General features: G+C 43.2%; 2 protein-coding genes across 3 annotated transcripts in view; one reads left to right on the top strand and one right to left on the bottom strand.

Moving 5' to 3' along the window:
- LOC126484886 (transcription initiation factor TFIID subunit 4-like) overlaps positions 1-4,839 on the top strand; it is a 153,611-nt gene extending 148,772 nt beyond the window's left edge. The window contains exon 4 of the mRNA XM_050108483.1: positions 4,623-4,839. Coding sequence (XP_049964440.1) covers positions 4,623-4,839 — 217 coding nt within the window. The remainder of the gene's footprint in view (positions 1-4,622) is intronic.
- LOC126484068 (hemicentin-2-like) overlaps positions 1-22,906 on the bottom strand; it is a 1,942,222-nt gene that overhangs the window by 1,835,056 nt on the left and 84,260 nt on the right. The window lies entirely within an intron of this gene.

Here is a 22,906-nt window from a genome sequence, read left to right as displayed (position 1 = left end):
GTAGCCATGTATGGAAGTGAAACATGGACGATAAATAGTTTGGACAAGAAGAGAATAGAAGCTTTCGAAATGTGGTGCTACAGAAGAATGCTGAAGATTAGATGGGTAGATCGCATAACTAATGAGGAGGTATTGAATAGGATTGGGGAGAAGAGAAGTTTGTGGCACAACTTGACCAGAAGAAGGGATCGGTTGGTAGGACATGTTCTGAGGCATCAAGGGATCACCAATTTAGTATTGGAGGGGAGCGTGGAGGGTAAAAATCGTAGAGGGAGACCAAGAGATGAATACACTAAGCAGATTCAGAAGGATGTAGGTTGCAGTAGGTACTGGGAGATGAAAAAGCTTGCACAGGATAGAGTAGCATGGAGAGCTGCATCAAACCAGTCTCAGGACTGAAGACCACAACAACAACAACAACATTGGTTGCTGGACTCCTTACGTCTGAAATTACAGAAACTGGAAGACTTCAGGCTGCCAATGCTTTAGGCCTGAACACTAACAATAATAATAATAATAATAATAATAACATACTGTGTAGGTTCTACAGCAATGTAGTAACCATACATAGTTACTGTTGTGCCGTCAGTTAGTTCGTTTGTTGTTGCGAAGTAAAGAATCAAGCAATTTATGGTCTATTTTTGAAACTATCTACAACACTCATAAGGTATTTTCAGGAGATATTGAAGCATATGTGATAAATATTTACGTTTTACTTTCACAGGTAAATGGGGCAACGGATGCCTGTAGTGGGCGGTCTACGTGAAGAAGATGTTCATACATTAGTTTCCAAAGCTGTAGCTGTAGCATTGTCTCGCGTGTTATTAGTAGTATCTGAAATATAAAAAATCTCATTATTGTTAACTTACATAATCGGTATTACAGTTTTACGAAACAGTGACCTCATAAAAATAGGTTAGTTTCGTGATATTGCAAATATTTGTATTACGGGCATTAGGTCGTGGTCCATAGCATAGGTCTCTGTCTGATTTTTCGGCTTCCAGCCCACGTGCAGTAAGGCCCACGACTAGTCTAATTTCACTCCTCCTCCTTTTCTGTTGAAATTGCTTTCGTACTTCTGAATTTCTATGGGCTCTCCGTACATTCCTGCGTAGTAATTATTAAATCTCGCTAAAATCACAGTTTCGCAAATTTGGTGGTTTCCTGGTTATGGGGCATGATTTTCTTCTTAAACAGAATCCTGTCAATGCTTATTAATGAGATGTCGATCTTCTGCCAAAACTCACGACATAGCTTATTACTTAATAAGTTTGAGAGGGCTCAGTCTGTGCCGTGAGTTGACACATCTCTGGTTGTGTCGCGGCATTGGTATATCTTCGTGGTGTGCGGGCTGGCTCGAGACGAGCGCCATCGGGAAGCGGTGGCGGGATGAGGGAAGGAACGCCATGAGGCCAGTTGGCACGAGCTGTCAGAAACACATGTATTACCAGCAGCAGCGATTGGTGCCACACAATGGACAGCTGTTAGAAGGGTACAGTAAAGAACTCGTTGGCGGACGGCACTACCTCTGTTTTGGAAGCATTTTATATAGCTGAAATCCGATGAAGCCGATGGATATACTGATGCTAATGGTTTACAGATTGGATACTGGACAACTGAGGTGTGCATCTACATGCGCAATGGAAAGGATACTTATATGAGGTTGCTGCTAAACATTGTTGCTGTTTATCGTACCTTACGTGGCTTTAATAGATCCGTAATTTGTGTTGAGTGCCAGGTTGTCATTAATGCAATGCGTCAGTGTTTGTTGTAAGTGCTTTCAGTCAGGGGGCTTAGTCTCTGTGCGTTATTCTATTACACTAGTCTGTTGGCACTAGCGCCGGCTGTTGCTGTGGCGCTTGGGGCCGCGTTGCCGGCCTGCTATGTGTGCGCACGCAAGTACTTGGACATAGATAAGCTCGCACCAAGCCCTTATCGTTAGTTAAGCTGTGTGAGTTCACCTGACGTTTTATTGCCTCTTTTATCACCCTGTTTGTTACTGTAATGCAAGAGACTATTTAAAACTGTGCTTAGAAGCTGAAATTTGGTGCTACCATTTCTAAAGATTTTGTTAATAGATGAATGTACTAACTGTTAGTACAGCTCAGGTTCTAGATTATTGCTTAATTAAATGGATTTATGCCTTAATGGCCGGAATACAGCTTTACACTAATTCATAACTTGGGAAGCTTTAATTTCATGGTTTTAAGGTACGGATATTAAAAGGGGTAGTTCCGGCACTGAGAAAAGGGAGCTGTTATTCTGTGGTCAGGTTTTAATATACTTCCCATTTCAGATGAGGCTATGTTAGTATCATTTGCATTGCTTTCGTCGGCCTTGTTCTGGCACCGTCCGTGGACCGTTGCATCTTATACAACTAACGCATCCACTTGGGTTGATTACACTGTAGCGATGACTCCATCTGGCGGGAGAAGATTATAAGGTTAACTCAAGTTATGCATCGTCTACATAAACACTAGTACTGTTGGTAGAGATTTGACTGATGGTACAAATAAATGCTTAAACTTTACTGTGTTCTGAATCTATATTTAATTGCTTAAGTGTTCAATAAATGTATTAAAAGGCCACTCTTCACTTCTGGGACGCAGGTGCTGCTCCACTCTTGTATGTTTAAGAAGCACATCATGTACTGGGCTCGGGAAATCACCGAATTCGTTTCTCTGCCATTGTGGTTTATGCGAGATCTAATAATTACTACAATAGGGGGTACAGAGAGGCAATAGAAATAAAAAAAAGCTGAAAAATAGTTTCAATAGAAAATACAAGTTCCATAGGATGTTGACGGTGGGACTCTGCAACCTTAGGCAGCAGTCGGAGCCCGTGAGAAATACGGGCCCTGCAACGAATTTTTGGCGTCACGTTAGTCACCTTGTCCGCCGTACTTCACTTTCACTTCTCTCCGTTCAAGGCCCACGGGCGACACTACGAAAATGATTTTGTGTTGACAGAAGAGCCAACACCGTGTTACGAGTGGAGGCCGAAATGCACGCGTTTTAGCTCACGCAGGCTGGCGTGAGGTGGGAAGAACTATACTGACGTGCGGTCTGGAACATGACAAGGAATGAGAATTCAGAAAGCGGACGTAATTAGTTTGATACTTAACTTTAATCCATTAATGATGAACGTCGCGCCCGGGTTCCCGGATTCGATTCCCGGCGGGGTCAGGGATTTTCTCTGCCTCGTGATGACTGAGTGTTGTGTACTGTCCTTAGGTTAGTTAGGTTTAAGTAGTTCTAAGTTCTAGGGGACTGATGACCATAGATGTTAAGTCCCATCGTGCACAGAGCCATTTGAACCATTTGATGAACGTCGCTCTTGACGGTACATGATTCACAATATTATCTGTTTAGAATACATTCTTGAAGTACTTATAGTAACTGAATATGGCACCTTGCTAGGTCGTAGCAAATGACGTAGCTGAAGGCTATGCTGAACTGTCGTCTCTGCAGATGAGAGCGTATGTAGACAGTGAACCATCGCTAGCAAAGGCAGCTGTACAACTGGAGCGAGTGCTAGGGAGCCTCTCTCGACTAGACCTGCCGTGTGGCGGCGCTCGGTCTGCAATCACTGATTGTGGCGACACGCGGGTCCGACGTATACTAACGGACCGCGGCCGATTTAGAGGCTACCACGCAGCAAGTGTGGTGTCTGGCGGTGACACCACATAGGAACCCACTTAAAAGTTTTCATTTGTTGTTTGCTATCGAAAGCTTCCGTACACTTAAACGCGCAGTTAAAAATTATTAGACTCGTCTTGAATAGTTACTCATTCTTAGCCGGAGACGGCTGCTGGCATCAGTAAGACCTTTCGTGTCACATGATGCGAAAAATGTATGTGAAATCTTACGGGACTTAACTGCTAAGGTCATCAGTCCCTAAGCTTACACATTACTTAACCTAAAGTATCCTAAGGACAAACACACACACCCATGCCCGAGGGAGGACTCGAACCTCCGCCGGGACCAGCCGCACAGACGATGACTTCAGCGCCTGAGACCGCTCGGCTAATCCCGCGCGTCGCATGATGCGACACACGCCCCGCGGCCTGTCTTTCCCGTGGGCCACGGGCAGCAGTCTGATGACGTCAACAACCAACGAGTATACATGTATACAGTTCGGCTTGCTGAGCTTTCTTCCGTCTGTAACAGCTTTCTGAGTGCTTAAGCCTCTGGTCGTGTTTCCAGCAGTCGTAGACGAACCGTTAGACAGAGAATTACGTCTTCGATCACTTCACAATGAGCATTAAACTTACATCAGAAATATCGGAAATACCGGCCGTGAAAGTCTACGATTTAGTTTCTTGACCGGAACATAATTCAACACTATTGCTCTTACACCTCAGAAAATTTTGTTTCACCTCTCAGGGGGTAATCACTGAAAAACGCTGGTCTAGATGCGGTGGAATTACATGATCTCAATGAAGTTCTGGAATCCGGCCAGATGCTTTAAAATACGGGATAATCATACTGATATGCGGCTTACGTTATTGCACAACATGATCCAACCCGACAGCAACAAAATTTCATTGGCACCATTTCCACCCCTAGGCCTTACCGAGAACTTTCCTGCTTCCTTCGTACGTGTGAGCTCCTGCCTCCTAGGTCAAACAAGACATCCGTCGATCGGCAACCCACTGATCGGGGAGGCCACGCCGGCCCCCGCCTGTCTGCGGAGGCGTCGCGCCATACATCTCGCAGCTTGTTGCCAGTGGGGGCACGTCTCGCCGACAAGCTCCCACCACCCCCACCCCCGCCTCTTTCTAGCACCCCTCTCCGCAACACAGCACGGACTCTTCCTCCGCCGCCGAGCTCGGGGTAGTGCCCTTTCTTCCTTTCTTTCTGCCTGCTCCCTTCAATCGGAAAGTGGAACTCATAAAAAAAGTTCTCGGGGCGGTGGCCGCCCAGACTTTAATCTGCCGGCAAGCTGTGGCTACGCTAACGGCCGGCTGTAACGCCCCCGGCGCATCTGCCGCGCTGCGCACTGCAGGACGCCATCGACGCCGCCGCGGGGGTCTAACCTTGCCCTGGCCTCCTTTACTCTTGCGCGAAGGCTCTTGCGCTGAGAGGTAGGGTCGCGATGGGCCCAGGAAATCTCTGTACAAAATCTAAACGTGCCACAGCGAAGGGCCCGGAAGCTGAATAGCTGTCTGGGGATATTACTGCTGCTATCAAGAGACGTCTTCCAAGTTTGCTACAGAAACTGTCCAGCAGAGACCTAATACACACGTGTAAGAGATTGCATTTCACGATGAAAACTTTTATTCTCTGTTTCCCTATGAGAAGCAATCGTCAGTCTTCGGTGAACCGAGGCTCTCGAAGTGGTGTTCTCTATCAAATTCTTTCATTTGCTGACTATGCCTGTCAGTAGTTAGTGCCTTCAGTAGTTTGAATCTTTTATTTAGCTAGCAGTAGTGGCGCTCGCTGTATTGCAGTAGTTCGAGTAACGAAGATTTTTGTGAGGTAAGTGATTCATGAAAGGTATAGGTTATTGTTAGTCAGGGCCATTCTTTTGTAGAGATTTTTCAAAGTCAGATTGCGTTGCGCTAAAAATATTGTGTGTCAGTTTAGTGTTGATCAGAATAGGTAAAGAGCGAACGTTCAGTTCTGCTCAGCTGTTAGCCGGTCGCGGTGGTCTAGCGGTTCTGGCGCTGCAGTCCGGAACCGCGGGACTGCTACGGTCGCAGGTTCGAAACCTGCCTCGGGCATGGGTGTGTGTGTGATGTTCTTAGGTTAGTTAGGTTTAAGTAGTTCTAAGTTCTAGGGGACTTATGACCTAAGATGTTGAGTCCCATAGTGCTCAGAGCCATTTGAACCATTTGCTCAGCTGTTCGAAAATCAAATAATGTAAGAGGTTTATCAGCACAGTAACTCATTAGTTTTTCTAAGGGGACGTTACACTGCTGAAGTAAAATTATTGCCCCTTGTACGTGTAATACGAAAAGAAAGATATCCATTATAATCGGCCATCTTCCTTATATTCTGTTTTTACGAAGCTCCATCTCGCGACCACTCTTTGCTATTACGAGGTGCGATCACTTCGTAATGCAACACGTTTTCTTTTCTGAGAATAAGTTGGCTTCATTCAGGATTCCAATACACCAAATTATTTCCTACTCTTTTCGTTACAAAACGCTATTTGTCAACATATTTCCGTTCAAGGTGAAGACCTTGCGCGTGCTTAGTAGGACGACCTGAACGCCCGTATGGTATCACTGTACTGGACTGCGTCGAAGCCAACGTCTTGAGGCATTAATAACTTCACCATCATCCACATAATGCTTCTACTGGAATGCAGCCTGGATTGCGCCAGACAGATGGAAGTCAGAAGGTGCGAGAAATGAGCTGCAGGGTGGATGAGGAAGTACAGTGCAATGAAGCTTTGTCAGCTTCTGGCGAGTGTGACAGCACTAGCAAAAGAGGTGTCCTGTTGTGCAGTAAGGTGTTTGTGATCGTCGGTCACCTCTAATGAGACTTTCCGCGTATTCCTATATTGAGGGTGTTATAGGTGCGTGCTGCCTGGCTGCACGTGGGAGATTCGAAAGGTTTGTGCGATCTTGTTACGATGACAAACGCCTCGCCCAAAGACTTATCGTGCTTTCTTTACACTGGCAGGTCACCGTAGACATTTTGGAAGCGTTTCTGAATATCTATGATGCTCCAGTTTTCCGGCAGTTGAAACTCAGTGACAACACACTGCTGGGAAAGCCCCTCCATTACAAACGTCATTTTGAAAGCCACATGGAGTGCAGCCACCAATCAGAACTTTATGGAAGAATAGGGACTGAAGCGGGCGTATTCCACCGTGTCTCATAATGAATTCCGTATTTTTTCAACTGAAATTGACCGAGAGAATAAAAAGAGTTGCTTAACTTATTACATGTTCCTCTCATGTTTAAGCTGAGTACACAATTTTACGTACATTACATAACTTTAATCTAATTCTTCTGTGTGAAATCAATGTGATTTTGGGATCAAATAATAACACTGCCGGCCGTGGTGGCTAAGCGGTTCTAGGCACTGCAGTCCGGAACCGCGCTGCTGCTACGGTCGCAGGTTCGAATCCTGCCTCGGGCATGGATGTGTGAGATGTCCTTAGGTTTAAGTAGTTCTAAGTCTAGGGGACTGATGACCTAAGATGTTGAGTTCCATAGTGCTCAGAGCCATTTGAACCAGCCAATAACATTGAAGTACTAACAAAATTTCTTCTCTTTATCGGTGTTTTATTCCTTTCATCAATTTAATTAAAATTTATTGAACTTTTGCAAGACAGTAGCACTGAATAGTCACGGGGCTTGCACCAATGCCTTATGCAGAAGTAATTACAGAAATGTTCTCGTGCTTCAGTTCGATAGATAGTTCAACTGCAGCCTCTTCTACTCCAAGCTAATTGAAATATCAAGCATTTGTTGGAAGTAGTAAATTATTTTCAGATTACGGCAGGTAAGTATCTCTCTAAGCTTTTGGGCAGCAGCTATTTTGTCGTCTCGTTATAACGTTCCGTGACCACGTTACATTACTAGGTCACCATAATCAATACCAGATCATTTCAGATGCCAGAAGAATTTCCGTTGCATTACATATGCGTGTCTGTTACGAATCATTCTTGAGGACACTCATATCGCTTAATAATATCATTCGCTTTTTACTTTATTCACTTAGCGTAGAGGGAATCTTCAGTCAGGGCAATTTCAAGTGAAAATTGAATGTCCACTGCTACTAACGAAGTCACATTCACTTTTTAAAGACATCATATAACGTAATATCAACGATGAGGTCAATATAGACAGAGTTTTAACGCAGATGGTAGTTGTGTCACGCAAAAAGACACACAGACGTATGTAACGTATCCGCGGTGGAAACCACAATTCTTCTTGGTCCATAACCAGTTTTTGTCGATGGAACATTACTAGATATAGCAACTTGAAAATACGTATTTCACTTATGGGTTATCAATATACAATGTCTGGAGGAAATGTAATTATAAGAAACTTAGGCGTCAGGAGACATTTTGGTTACCAGAAATTAAACTGTGAATAGAAACTTAAAGCCACGTGGAGTGGCTGTGCGGTTTGAGGCGCCATGTCATAGACTGCGCGGACCCTCCCGCCGGAGGTTCGAGTCCTCCCTCGGGCATGGGTGTGTGTATTGTTCTTACCATAAGTTAGTTTAAGTAGTGAGTAAGTTAAGGGACCGATGGCCTAAGCAGTTTGGTCCCTTAGGAATTCACAAATATGGAAACTTATAAAATACTGGGTCCTTCAGGCCACAGAGCCCTGGACATAGATCTCGACGAAATAATTGTTCACACAGTATATTTTGAGAATACAGTGTTGAATCATTTTGTGGTAGCATACTGATGAATCTACCATTGAGATGATCATTTAGACCAATGCATCACGAAGAATTAATAACGAGATAAATTGAATTTGTACCCTAGAGTTTCATAGTGGCAGTGGCTTTTCTTGTGATGTACAGATGGGTCTTGAGGCCGTTTATAAATATTCCTTCCCGACCATTATGTGCTTATCTTCAAGGCTCATTTTAAGATCCTCTGATGTATGTATAGTACGACCATAATGCAGTCTTTGAATAACACACCATTTTAATTCAGCGCAGACATTAAAGGTGAAACGCAGCAACCCTAGTCGCATGTCATTTTTCATTTATATTTTTAATTAAAATATTAAAGATGGTCTTTAGCGAAGCAATTTACAATGTCAGGACTTATAATTACTGAAGCGTGACGTACTACCTTAGACTGATTCCTTTTCCTCTGTAACCTGATGGTGGCTATCTTATTTTCGTAAGCCTGGTGTGTATGGGAACGCAGAGCACGGTGGATTTACGAGGGACACTGGACCGGCAAAGGAACGCAGCTACAAAAAAGACAGCTCTTTGACATGGCTCGGTCCAGCCAGAGATGACGCTTTGTAACGGAGGTCTGGCGCCGAGGAGGTCAGTAGCCACGCAGGGCATTGTGCACTTTATAACGAAGAGAAAGGCCGAAGGCTGAAACCCTAACCTCTTTTGGTGATAGCCATCGGCCGCTTCCGGAAAGAACACGGGGGGCTGAAATAATGGCCCTAGCCTCGTAACTCTGTTGGTGTAAGTTCTCAGCACCTCTGTAGCAAAGCTAGGGGAAAACGCAAAAGACCCCTTTCGTAGAGGAGTCAGTGATATCAAAGTGACGGAACTAAAATTCATGTTTCTCAGAAGTGGAGGTGGATTCAGAACGTCCATTGGATTTGTTTGGAGACAAGTTGTTTTGACGGGATTTTCGGTGACGGAAGTTCCACGCAAATGGAGCTGCGAGCTACGCACTTTTTACGGCTGGTGGACTAAAGTGCATTGCCGGGAGTCTGTAAGAGCCCGAAAATGTGCGCATTGAAATGAAGATTCAGTCTCCAAGCTTCCTGTAGAGAGGGTGAGCTTGGTTGTGTAGTGTTACGTATTCGTTCAGGATTTCACTTGCCGCTGTCTCTTGTAGGAGACAGAGTTCTGAAGATTGGTCTGAGACAAGGTACGGAGCGGGGTCCTGCACAGACGTGCTATGTTCAAACTGTGACATCAGTGTCGTCTTCTGCGGCAGAGCCAGCAGCACGTCAGCGGCGCCATTTCACCACAGATTGAGTATAACACGCAGCACCAGCTCGTATGGAAACAATGAGTCGTCCATCAGGTTTCATATCAGAGACGAGTTTCTGCCTCAAATACACATTATCTCCGTTGAAAGCAAGTGGTTCGCGATAGTTCGGCAGCTCCCCAGACACTGTAATTTGTCATTATCCATTAGAACTAAAATTACCTCGGAGTGTGTTAGAACTGCTTTGTAAGGGCTTAATTATTCAGCAGTGGAATAATTCGGAGCCAACAGCCAGCAGACACACAGTCACTTCGTTTTGAACACTGTTTGCTCATTATAGATTTTATTTATGTATTATATGGATGTCGACATCGCTTATGAATAAATTAATGTTTAATTATTCTGTGTTGATATTTAGCACATATCACTGACCGTTGAATAGATTTTATGACATATGGCTTGTGAGATTGATAGCTCTGGGGGCCTTCAGTTAGATTTACTGAGTGGTGCTGTGCACATCAATTAGTGGACTTTGATTGAAAAGATGTGGGAGACTTTAACGTAAATTTCTTAACCAGACAGTTAACCTTTCACATGCGTGACTCTTGAAAATGAGGTTAGTACTTTTCTTAGAGCAAAGGGATTAATTCTCAATTTTTGTAAATACCGTGACGAGTAACAAGAACGGAAACACCCGTGAGTACGTTTCAGTGAAGTGTAGCAGTGTAGCTTACCGCTACCATATTTCTTGAAGAAGCAATGACTAAGGTGCTATAATATTTCGGAGAGGGAATAAATGTGCAAGGGAGAAGTATCATAGTTCACAGAGGCCACAGCGTTTCTGGACGAAAACAAGGGACGCGCACAGGGACATCTGTATGTGATGGATAGGCCCATATGCGCAAAATTTGGTTAAGGGTAAATGTATTTAGGCAAAAATTGATTAAGAACAACAGAGAACGAAGCAGAGACTAGCTAAACTTCCAAACCTGAGAGGCACTGCGAACCAGGAGAGCTTCTGTGAAGTTTGGAAGGTAGGAGACGAGGCACTGTCGGAAGTAAAGCTATGAGGACCGAGCTTGAGTCGTGCTTGGGTAGCTCAGTTTGTAGAGCACTTGCCCGCGAAAGGCAAAGGTCCCGAGTTCGAGGTTCGGTCCGGCACACAGTTTTAATCTGCCAGGAAGTTTCACCTAACTTTATACTTATTACTGGTCAAATGTGGTTTAAATAGTTTCTCTTGATCTTCCGACACAGTCTCGTCTACAGCATACAATTCGCAAAATACTACATCTACTGCTACTAATACTGCTACTACAACTCCTACTACTAATAAAAGCAAAAGTAGTAGCGTTATTGCCGTATCAGTTGTACATGAAGTGCAGTACAGCTTAGTTAAACAGCAGATGCGAACCAATAAAACGCTTGAATAACTTGAAAGATACGGGTGAGTGGCTTAAAGTCAATGTGCAAACAAAGAAGCTTTAAGAGCGAGAGCCAGGAGAAACAGAAATAGCTTTCCTAATCTCACGAAACATTTACAACAAAAAGCGCTTTTCCATAAACAGCAAAATTCATCACCCCAACTCTGTCAGAAAACCAGTGAGTCTACATTTTTTCAGGTGTCTTCTACTCTCTGAGAGACGTTTACTATCGGAAAAGGAAAGAACACAGAGAAAAAGATCCTACTCATTACACTTGCTTTAAATTATAAGAAACATAGGATCTACATTTAAAAAACTCGAACAAGAAATGTATTATACAACAGGAAAATTACTGACACAATGCGCAAACATAGGTTTGTTTTGAGGCGTCTTAAGGAGAATGAATGGTACCTAACGGACGAAAGGTATCTTCAAAATATTTGAGTCACAATCAGAAACAAGAGTGCTTTGACACTTGAAACTAAAACCTATTTACAGGAAATGGTTATACAATCGGAATACGCGGAAAACATCTGAATTTCTGCCAGATGAGAATCTGACAACTGGCGTCAAATGGTAAGATGAATGACGTGCTAGAGAAAAACAACTGGCCTAAAGGGAAGCAGAAAATCTGAGAACATTTTTCATCACAGTTCAAGGCTTTCAGTTGACCTTAGATGGATCAATAACCAAAGAAACCAGAAACCCAAAGGAAGGCACGAGGAATATTCACGACGTCGACCATTCTACACTGAAGAGTCAAGGAAACTGGTAAACCTGCCTAATATCTTGTACGATCCCCGGGAGCACGCAGAAGTGCTGCAACGCGACGTGGCATGGACTCGATTCTTGCCTGAAGTAGTTCTGGAGGGAATTGGCACCTAGAATCCTGCAGGTCTGTCCATAAATCCCTAAGAGTACCAAGGGGTGGAGATATCTTTTGAACTACGAAAGACATCCCAGATATGCTCAATAATGTGCATCGCTGTTGAGTTTGGTGGCCAGCGAAAGTGTTTAAACTCAGAAAAATGTTTCTGGAGCTATTCTGTAGCAATTATGGACATGTGGGGTGTCGCATTATCCTACTGGAATTGCCAAAGTCCGTCGGAATGCACAATGGACATGAATTAATGCAGGTGATCACACATTATGTTTACGTACGTGTCACCCGTCAGAGTCCTATACAGACATATCAGGGGTACCATATCACTCGAACTGCACACACCCCATGCCATTAAAAAGCCTCCACCAGCTTGAACAGGCCCCTGTTGACATGCAGGGTCCATGGATTCATGAGGCTGTCTCTTTACCCGTACTCGTCTATCTGCTCGATACAATTAGAAACGGTAACTCGTCCGACCAGGCAACATGTTTCCAGTCATCAACAATCCAATGCCGGTGTTGACGGTCGCAGGCGAGGCGTAAAGTTTTGTGTCGTGCAGTCATCAAGGGTACACGAGTGGGGACTTCGACTCCGAGAGCCCATATCGAGGATGTTTCGTCGAACGGTTCGCACGCTGACGCTTGTTGATGGTCCATCTTTGAAATATGCAGCAAATTGTGGAAGGTTTGCAACTCTGACACATTGAACGAATCTTCAGTCGTCGTCGGTCCCGTTCTTGCAGTATCTTTTTCTGCCGCATCGATGTCGGTGGTCTGATGTTTTACCGGGTTCCTGACATTCACGGCACACTAGTGAAATAGCAGTACGGGAAAATACCCACATCATCGCTACCTCTGGCTGTGCCCCATCGCTCGTGCGCCGACTATAACCCAACGTTCAAACACACTTAAATCTTGATGACCTGTCACTGTAGCAGCAGTAACCTATGTAACAACTGCGCCAGACACTTGATGTGTTATGTGGACGTTGCCGACCGCAGCGCCGTACTCTGCCTGTTTGCAGATCTCTCTATTTGAATACGCGCGCCTATACCAGTTTCTTTGGCGCTTCTGTGTAAACCCGCTGTTGAAAGAGTGGCCGTCCCTTTTGAGAAGTGGACAGCGGGCTCGTGGATAACGAGCAGTTGCACGAAAGACAACTTTGGAGTCTCAGGCAAGATTTTTACGAAGCCATATCGTCATCCCGCAAACCAGTAGTGACTGCAGGCAAAAAGTACACAAAAATTAGCCTAACAGAAGCGTATAGAAGCCTCGCAATGTGTAAGGCAGCAATAATAGACGCCATGATAATAGCTGTAGTCCAAAAGAATAGCACGGGTGGCATGAGAGCGGCCTCAGAGGGGATCATATTGATTTGTAAGTATCGAACAAGCGATTAACGCTGGCACCTTTGCATGTAGGAAATGAGCGGTTTCTGTCAGCGATACAAGATCACCTCATTGTAGTCAGGAACGGCATATATCATACAGTAAAAGCTGATATATAATAGAAATGTGAGAAGACCAAATTAAAAATTATACCTTCATGTAAAACTGGCACTTGCAGAATATCCTAGAAGTCAAGATTAACTTGGCTCGTCAAAATTATTCACCTTAACTTGGGACAGTACCACCTAATGAGTGAGTGCTCTCTATACTATTTTATAAAATGAGAAACAGAGAGAAGTAGCTGAAATCAATGACAACTGTTAAGAGAGTTCGATATAATCTACCTCAGGGAATAATTATCATTATGTCCGAGGAAGTCACTTTCTTCTCTCAGACTTGTTGCACCCAAAACCCGCGACTTGTAAACAACTTGTAATGAGAACATGGCCAAATACAGTCTAAGATCGATATTTCTCAACTGAGAACTTAGGAGATGAACTACGCTTTAAGCTATACCTGTCGAAACAGGGTGTCAACAATAAAGACTAGTAAATGCGACATTGGCTACTGAAAGTTTTTTCCCCTTACTGGCAGAAGAAGTAACAGTCACGTTTAGACAGAAGTTAACACATGAGTGTGGCAATAAAGGGCAGGTATTACAGATCTATATGTTGAAAGTCTACATGACAATACACCTACAACCTTCGCTCTTTTGACAAGAACAGTTTTTTTGGTTCCTGGATAGATTAGTTAAGATAGTGAAAACTTGTTATTGAAACCATTACCAATTTATCAATATCATGTAAAATGAGTTAACTAGGAATTAGTAATAATAGGTTCTAGCAATAATAACAATAATAGCAGAGGCGCAATGATAGGATCCATTGTAACTTGCACCAAATTTAACACCTGCTGCTGACATGGAACTGAGGGGGCTATATATCAGATACAATTGTCTAAGACGAACAAATCACATCATTGTGGGAATTCTCACTTCAGACATACTGAATGCTGGAACAGAATACATTATCGTCATACGTAAGGAAGAAAAGAAAGCGTGGACCACTGATATGGCCACCCCAAGTGATAGCAGAATCGACGAGAAATAACTTCAGCAAACTTGAAAAAACGAGGACTTCAAATTCGAACAACATCGACACTGTCAGAAAGCAGTGAATGTAGTCTCTGTGTTTCTCGCCACTCTGGAAGCAGTGCCAAAAGATCTTAGTGGGCACTTGAAAACAGTTAACAATGATCGAATATCAGTCCGCCAAATACAAAAATTCGCTTCACTGGCATCTGCAAGAACTATCCGACAATACATCGCACTGTCCTACATGCTTGGGAAATGTCCGTCCGTGATAAAATGCGACATGTTTGCTGTTATACGAAGGGTAAACTGGAAGTAGTAAGCAACGATCGCTAAATTTCTGAGTTTTTTTAAAGAACCGTTAAATTTCTGAGTTTTTTTAAAGAACCTAGTACATCATCGTAACCGACAGGCTTTTCTCTTACTTTTCAGGATAGCCTCCATTTCTTTGCACACATTTTTCCCATTGTCCTACCAGTTTTAGAGTACCCTTACGATAGAACTCCGTTCCAGTTGCACGAAGACACTGACTCAGTGCTTTCTGAATATCCTCTAGCATCGCGTAGTGTCCATCGCCTGTCACAATACTCATCGAAAACTCACCACCTTAATTTTGAGATATATGAAGAATGTTTTGGCTCATGGATCTTCTCTGAAGTTCGTGGTGTTTGGTCAATAAACGTGGTACCCAACAGGCACAAGCTTTTCGATAAGCTAAGCTTTCAATCATTTATTTCACTGTGTCCTACTACACCCTTGGCAGCGATTTAATTTACTATGACATCCCTGTATTCTGTAATGATTTCATCAAATCTTTCCTTGTTGCTGTCCGTGGAGGCAGTTCGCACGCACCGTTACGACGCTCGTCTTGGGTACCCGTTTTCCCATCTTTGAAATGCTTCATCCATCTCCTAACACTGTGAGCACCCATGCCTACATTTCGACAGGCACACTGAAGTTTGAGGTGAATTTCAGCAGCACATTTTCTCTCTTTAACAAGGAATTCAACGACAGCAAGCTGTAAAACTGGCACATCGATGTCCGCCACTTTGAATATACCGCCTATGGTCACATGACAGACGCTAATGATGTCACAATGTGGCAATATATGGTGGAAAGTTTTTCAATTATGATCCTGCAGCTTTTTTTTTCATGTTGTTGGAATATGAATCTTTCAGTATGAAGCTCGTAACAACAATAATAATTCCTTCAACAAGATTTTACCTAGGTGGTATCCTGTTGTATCGCACCACTTGAAGGCGAAGATCACAGCGGATCTCCCGTGAGGTCGCAATGACTCTTTCATGGAAGGAAAACCTGAAACTTTATTTTTTTCGACAAACGCTGAGAGGCAGAAAACAGCTCGTAGGATCTCCTGAAGCCGGCCGCTGTGGCCGAGCGGTTCTAGGCGCTTCAGTCTGGAACCGCGCGACCGTTACGGTCGCAGGTTCGAATCCTGCCTCGGGCATGGATGTGTGTGATGTCCTTATGTTAGTTAGGTTTAAGTAGTTCTAAGATCTAGGGGACTGATGACCTGAGATGTTAAGTCCCATAGTGCTCAGAGCCATTTGAACCATTTGATTTCCTGAAAGAACGTTGTATGAGCTCGGAAACTATGACTCCCCGTGGATATTTTTAAAGCAACTACACGTAGAATATTTTTGGTACCATGCGAACTGACGTGAAAGTCCCGTTATGAATGATAGCGAAACTATTGTCATTGTCCTGTGATTACCCACAACTATTGGATGCTAGCTCATGACAGGGTCAGGATGTTTGCTTATAACTACTCTGTACCTCGTCCAAATATGGATAAGCAATTAAACATGGACTGTTTGTCTAGTTTAATCATCAGTGAGCGGTCAATCGACCCGAGGCCAACCGGCCTGTGTTTGAGCTGTATACAACAAGGTGGACAGTGACAGGCTCACATTAGGGCGCCACGTAGCTGCCACGACGATTAATAGCGTTAGCGCAATTTTAGGTAACGTCTCTGTTCAACCGAAGGAATACATTTTATCGTTTGCCATATTCGTTTAGAAGTGTATTAATAGCAATCACCTTCAGTATTTTCTTCTTCTTCCGTACCTTATTTATCATGAATCTTAGTCCTGTTACGTCTTTTTGAACGTATGTGCGTCATTTCTGTTTGCAGTCCATCGTTTTCAGTTCTTCCTTTAGTGACCTAATCTAGTTATTCGGTGGGCGTCCGGGGCCTATTTTCGGACGTTTTAAATCGAGTACTGTTCTTGTCACGAGGTTTGGTTCAGACGCACATGCAACGCATTCCTGTATCTGCATAGGCGATTCTCTTTCAGCTTTTCCGCTGTGTCTGTCACCTTCAACTATCCTCGGATGTGGTCGTTGCTCTGTACACCTTCATTGGAAATCCACAGGGAGTTGCACTACGTGTGAGCTCAGATTAATATTGTGAAGCAAAAAGGTCATTCTCGACATTATTGAGAATGGCTATAATGTAGGGTCCGATTGGGGCACGGTCAAATGAGGTCTTCCCCACGGATCAGTGCTGGGGCCACTCCTGTTCCTTATTTTTATAAATGATATGCCTTATAGTATTACAGGTGATCGTAAAAAATTTTTTTGCTGATCACACTAGATTGGTAGTAAAGAATGTTGTGTGAGGCACTGTTTCAGATAGTTCAAGACATAAATTCATGGGCAGTACAAAATAAACTAACTCTAAATCACACCAATACTCAGTTTTTACAGTTTCTAACGCACAATTCAAAAAATCTGTCGCTGTAATTACACACAATTGGCATATTAATGAGACTGAAAAGTTCAAGTTTCTAAGTGTTCAGATAGACCGTAAACTGTCGTGGAAAGCACGTGTTGAAAATCGTGTTCAAAGACGTACTGCTGCCCTTTTTGCTATTAGAACATTATGTAAAGTAAGTGACACGAAAAGTAGTCTATTTTGATATTTTCATTCGCTTATGACGTATGGTATTATATTTTAGAGTAACTCTTCCCATTCTCAAACGGTATTTTTTGCTCAGAAACGGCCGGTTCGGGCAATAACTGGTGTTCGAGAACCTATTGTCGACCTCTCTTCATTAGTCTGCGTGTTCTGACATTGAACTCTCAGTATATGAGGGTTGGAACTTTAATAGTGGCAACTATTTATTTACAGCTCGTAGAAAATAGATACGTGTTTCAAAGTTTTACCGACCTTAAAAGTATACAAAGACAATGCAGAAGGAGACATATAAACAGATTTACCAAAGTCCTTATTAGCAAGTTCTGCCATATGGTAAGTACGATAGGCAATAATGTCTCTATCAACAAAACTTTCCAGTCCAGGTACGTTAGGAACTCCAGTACCTCCACGTACAATGGCTACAGTGAGCCAACCATTACCGTGTGAGAAAGTATCATTAATGTCAATACTAAAATTAAGTCTACAACCACAATAGTGGCAACTATTTATTTACAGCTCGTAGAAGATAGATACGTGTCCCAAAGTTTTACCGACCTTCAAAGTAGTCACCAGCATTGTGTATAACCGTTGCCAGTGATGTGGAAGTCGTATGATACTCTTAGCAGCGCCAGTTGTGTTGACAGTTCGAGCGGCGCGGACTATTGCCCGATGAATTCGTAGCAGTTCTGAAGCGAATGCCATGAAGTGCATCCTTCAGTTCAGAAATCGAGTAGTACTCACGAGCACTTAAGTCAGGGGAGTACAGTAGGTGGTATAGCACTTAATAGCCCCATCAGTCAAACAAATCAGTAACAGCTTGCACTGTACGTGCTTGAGCATTGTCCTGCATAATAATGGTCAGGTCCTGCAGAAAGTGTCTTCACTTCTGTCTCTATGCTGTTCATTTTTGGAACACAGCCTATGACCAGCTAGAGTCATAAGTGATGACACTTTCTTCAGGACCTGACCATCAATTTGCAGGACAATGCTAAGGCTCGTATTAGAACTTAGTTAGAAGTAGTCTGGGCATATTAAACATGGCAAAGCTGTCCCAAAGTTCATACAAAAAATGAAAACCAAGAAGTATACAGACACGTTTGGCACTTTCTGTAGAGGGCGGCGGAAAACTCAGTCCAGAGGTGAACAGATGAATGAAGAAATCGTACATGGAATCCTGATGTTTGACGTGGGATCTCTAAGGCTGACTGACATACTGAGAATGGGGACAGAATTTATCAACTGAAGCGCCATATTAGTAACACTGTGCTGCTTCAAACATACTGCCAATTTGCTTCAAAACGACTTGTGCGATTGAAAAGATATACCGTCATATAAATAAGAGATATACAGTCGTATAAACAAGAGATGTGTACGAGAAAATGAATTCTCGGAAATATTTCTTTCTTGCGAAGGCACAGCATGTTATGAATGGAAAGCTATCGGCAGATGTAGAAGTATTCCCTCGTGTTCCACAGGAAAGCGTGTTGTCGCCATTACTGCTCATACTCTACATGAATGACCTCGCAAAAATATTTAATAGCAACCCCAGTGATTCTGAAAATGTTGCAGTTATGTATAATGAAGTTCCGTCTCAAAAAAGGTGCACAAATATTTATTCAGACCATGATAAAATTTCTCAGTATTGCAAAGATTTGCAAGCAGCTTTATATCCTCGTAACATTGAAACTGTGCTCTTCAGAAAGCGAAATAACGTAGTATTCGATAAGTATAGTATCTATGAGCAACAACTGGAATCAATCACCTCGTGCAAATACCTTGGTGTAATAGTTTGTATGGAGGTGAAATGAAACAATCATGTAGGTTCAGTGGTAGGTAAAGAAGATGGCAGATTCCGTTTCGATGGTTGAGTACTATGGAAATGTAGTCCGTCTACAAAGATGGTGACATGCACTCGTGCAACCCCTCCTAACCTATTTCTTAGGTTTATGTACCTCGTACTAAACAGGATTAACAGGCGATATTAGTAATATACAAAGAAGAGCAACACGAATGGTGACAGGTTTGTTTGACCCAAGCGAGAGTACCACAGCGATGCTGAAAGAACTAAACTGGCAGAGTCTTGAAGACAGACGCAAACTATCCCGTGAAACCCTACTTAGAAAGTTTTTAGAAACAACTGTATGCAATGACTCTAGAAATATACACACACCAACAAAAGTTTTCCATTACCTCGGTTCCGAGAGTTCCGGAACCTGTACAGAAAATTGCAATAGAGATCAACATAAACATCCTTTCCTTCCCTTTTTATTGCTTATGGAAACCACACGCTGCATGTTGTACAACCATACAGCGTGTTCTTCAGAGGTGGTGGTTCAGATTTCTGTGCACACCGGTACCTCTAATACTCAGTAGCACGACCTCTTGCATTGATGCATGCCTGCATTCGTCGCGGTATAGTGTCCACAAGTTCATCATGGCACTGTTGATCCAGACTGTCCCACACCTCAACGCGATTCGGCGTGGATCCCTCAGAGTGGTTGGTGGGTCATTTCGTACATAAACAGCCCTTTTAAATCTATCCCAGGCGTTTTCGATAGGGTTCATGAATCGAGAACATCCTAGCCGCTCTAGTCGAGCGATGTCGTTATCCTAAAGGAAGTCATTCACAAGATGTGCACGATGGAGTCGTCCATAAAGATGGGCCTCGTCAGTATGCTCCCGATATGGTTGCACCTTCGGTCGGAGGATGGCATTCACGTATCGTACAGCCGTTACGGCGCCTTTCATGACCCCTAGCGGCGTACGTCTGCCCCACATAATGCAACCCCAAAACAGCAAGGAACCTCCACATGACTGCACTCGCTGGACAGTGTTTCTAGGGCGTTCAGTCTGACTGGATTGTTTCCAAACACGTCTCCGGCGATTGCTTGATGGAAAGCATATGCGACACTCGTCGCTGAAGAGAACGTGATGCCAATCTTGAGTGGTCCATTCGGCATGTTGTTGGGCCCAACTGTTGCTCGCTGTATGGTGTCGTGGTTGCAAAGATGGACCTCGCCATGGACGTCGGGAGTGAAGTTGCGCATCGTGCAGCCTGTTGCGCACAGCTTGAGTCTTAACACGATATCCTGTGGCTGCAGGAAAAGCATTATTCAACGCGGTGGTTTTGCTGTCAGGATTCCTCCAAGCCATAATCCGTAGGTACTACTGCGGTAGTAGCAGTTGAGCAGCCTGAGCGAGGCATTCCATCAACGGTTCCTGTCTCTCTGTATCTGCTTCATGTCCGAACAATATCGCTTTGTTTCACTCCGCGATGCCTGGGCACTTCCCTGGTTGAGAGCCCTTCCTGGTACAAAGCAACAATTCGGACGCGATAGAACCGCTGTATTGACGGTCTAGGCACTGTTGATTTAAAGAGAACACGAGCCTTGTACCTCCTTCCTGGTGGAATGACTAGCACTGATCGGGTGTCGGACCCCCTCCGTCTAATAGGCGCTGCTCATGCATGGTTGTTTACATCTTTGGACGGGTTTAGTGACATCTCAGAACAATCGAAGGGACTGTGTCTGTGATAACAGTATCCACAGTCAACGTCTATTTTCAGGAGTTCTGGGAACGGTGGTGATGCAAAACTTTTTTGATGTGTGTATTACAATTCACCGTTTGTTGCTCCCTTAGGGATCGCGAATACATAAATAATCTAATTACAGCAAGCATAGAGACACTGAAGCAATCCTTCCTCCCACGTTCCATATGTGAAGAGAACGGGATATATCCTCATAACTGGTGCTATGACTAGCAGCCCTCTGCCATGAAATTTACTGTGGTCTGTACAGCATAGAGTCGAACTACAAAGCGCTTACAACAAAGATATTAACCGTAATGATCTTCAGGTGTGAGTGTCTTTATTTAATGAGAGATGAGGGCCTAATACAGTGATTAAAGTGAAAATTTTCGCCTCGTGCAGGAAGATAATGAGGCCTTTACCAACTCGTCCCCAGCAATGTAAATTGCACTTTTCTATCCTTTTCATTATATTTGAATTTTGATTAAAATTACTTTGAAGTTAAAGTACGTAAAATTCTTGTCGAGCGGTGAACGTTTAATGTACCGAAACTTCCGCTGCCTAAGTCTCAGTCCTGTGGGTAGCAACATTAACAGAAGGGAACGGTATGTAGAAAGGAAAGGGGTGGTTGGCGGATCTTTGAAGTATGATTAAAAGAAAATTAAGATCAGGTTACTTAGAATATAAGGAAATAAACATCCTACTGTCAATGAATAGATAAAGGATATACAAGGAAATTAATATATCATAAAATGAATGTATTCGCGGATATAAAGAAGATCTGGTTTATGTAGCAAGTATGTGCAGTTACGGACGGAATTCCCTTTGTAAGGTTTTATATTAAGAAATTAGTATACGCTACGCTGAGGGACTAATGATTTCGGTACACATAGGTTTTAATTTTACTACAATGATGACACGCAAACATCCCTACTTCATTAAGTATCTACAAAAAGAGATTTATTTCGCTGCATAAAATACCGAGGGCAACACCCAAACACAATAATTTGTTCACGAAGCTGAAGTTATTGATTCAGATATGTGAGAATTTAAAACGAGTACTTACTTAATATGATGTCCGTCACCTCTGGAAACCAATAAGTCTTTATCCACGTGGTGATCGATGTATTAAAATCATGAATCGCGCCAGCAGTATCTTGTATCGTTTCTTGCGTAGAAAGTGTGTTTATTCTCGAGGGATGGTGGAGGCCATGTAACTGTTTTATCAACACTAACCAGAAGAACATGATGATCATAACACTGTCCCTTCATTCAATCGTCGTACGAAAATCGAAATGGCAGATACTGAGATAACTGATCACGGAATTGAAAAGCTGCTAGAATCACTTAGTAGCGGAAAGGCATCAGGAGCAGATGAGACACCTTTAAGATTCTATAAAGATTATGCAAAAGAACTTGCTCCCATTCTAGCAGTAATTTATCGTAGATCGTTTGAGCAACGAATGTTACCTAACGATTGGAAAAAAAGCACACGTCATTCTCGTTTTTAAGAAAGTCTGTAAGACATATACACACAATTATAGAACTATATCGTTGACGACGATCTGTTGCAGAATAATGGAACATGCTTTATGCTCAAGAATTATGACTTTTTCAGGAAAATGAACATCTGCAAACAGAGGTTCTGCGAAACTCAGCTCGTTCTGTTCCTCCATGAGATCCACAGTGCATTGGACAACGGCGCTCAGGTTGATGCCGTGTTCCCTGATTTCAGTAACGCATTTGACACCACCCCACATTGCCGTTTAATGAAAAAAAAATACGAGCCAGAAGGTAGTAAGAATTTGCAGAACAACCTGCAGAAAATTTATGAATGGTGCAGGCTCTGGCAGCTGACCCTGAACATAAATAAATGTAACATACTGCTCGTACATAGGAAAAGAAATCCACTGCTGTACAGTTATATTATTGATGACAAGCAGCTGGACACAGCGTCTGCCGTAAAATACCTACGCGTAACTATCCAGAGCGACCTTAAATGGAATGATCATATAAATCAGACGGTGGGAAAAGCAGCCACCAGACTCAGATTCA

The sequence above is a fragment of the Schistocerca serialis genome, chromosome 6, assembly GCF_023864345.2.
Source record: "Schistocerca serialis cubense isolate TAMUIC-IGC-003099 chromosome 6, iqSchSeri2.2, whole genome shotgun sequence".
Classification (NCBI taxonomy): Eukaryota; Metazoa; Arthropoda; class Insecta; order Orthoptera; family Acrididae; genus Schistocerca; species Schistocerca serialis.
This window is presented reverse-complemented; position numbering and strand designations above follow the sequence as displayed.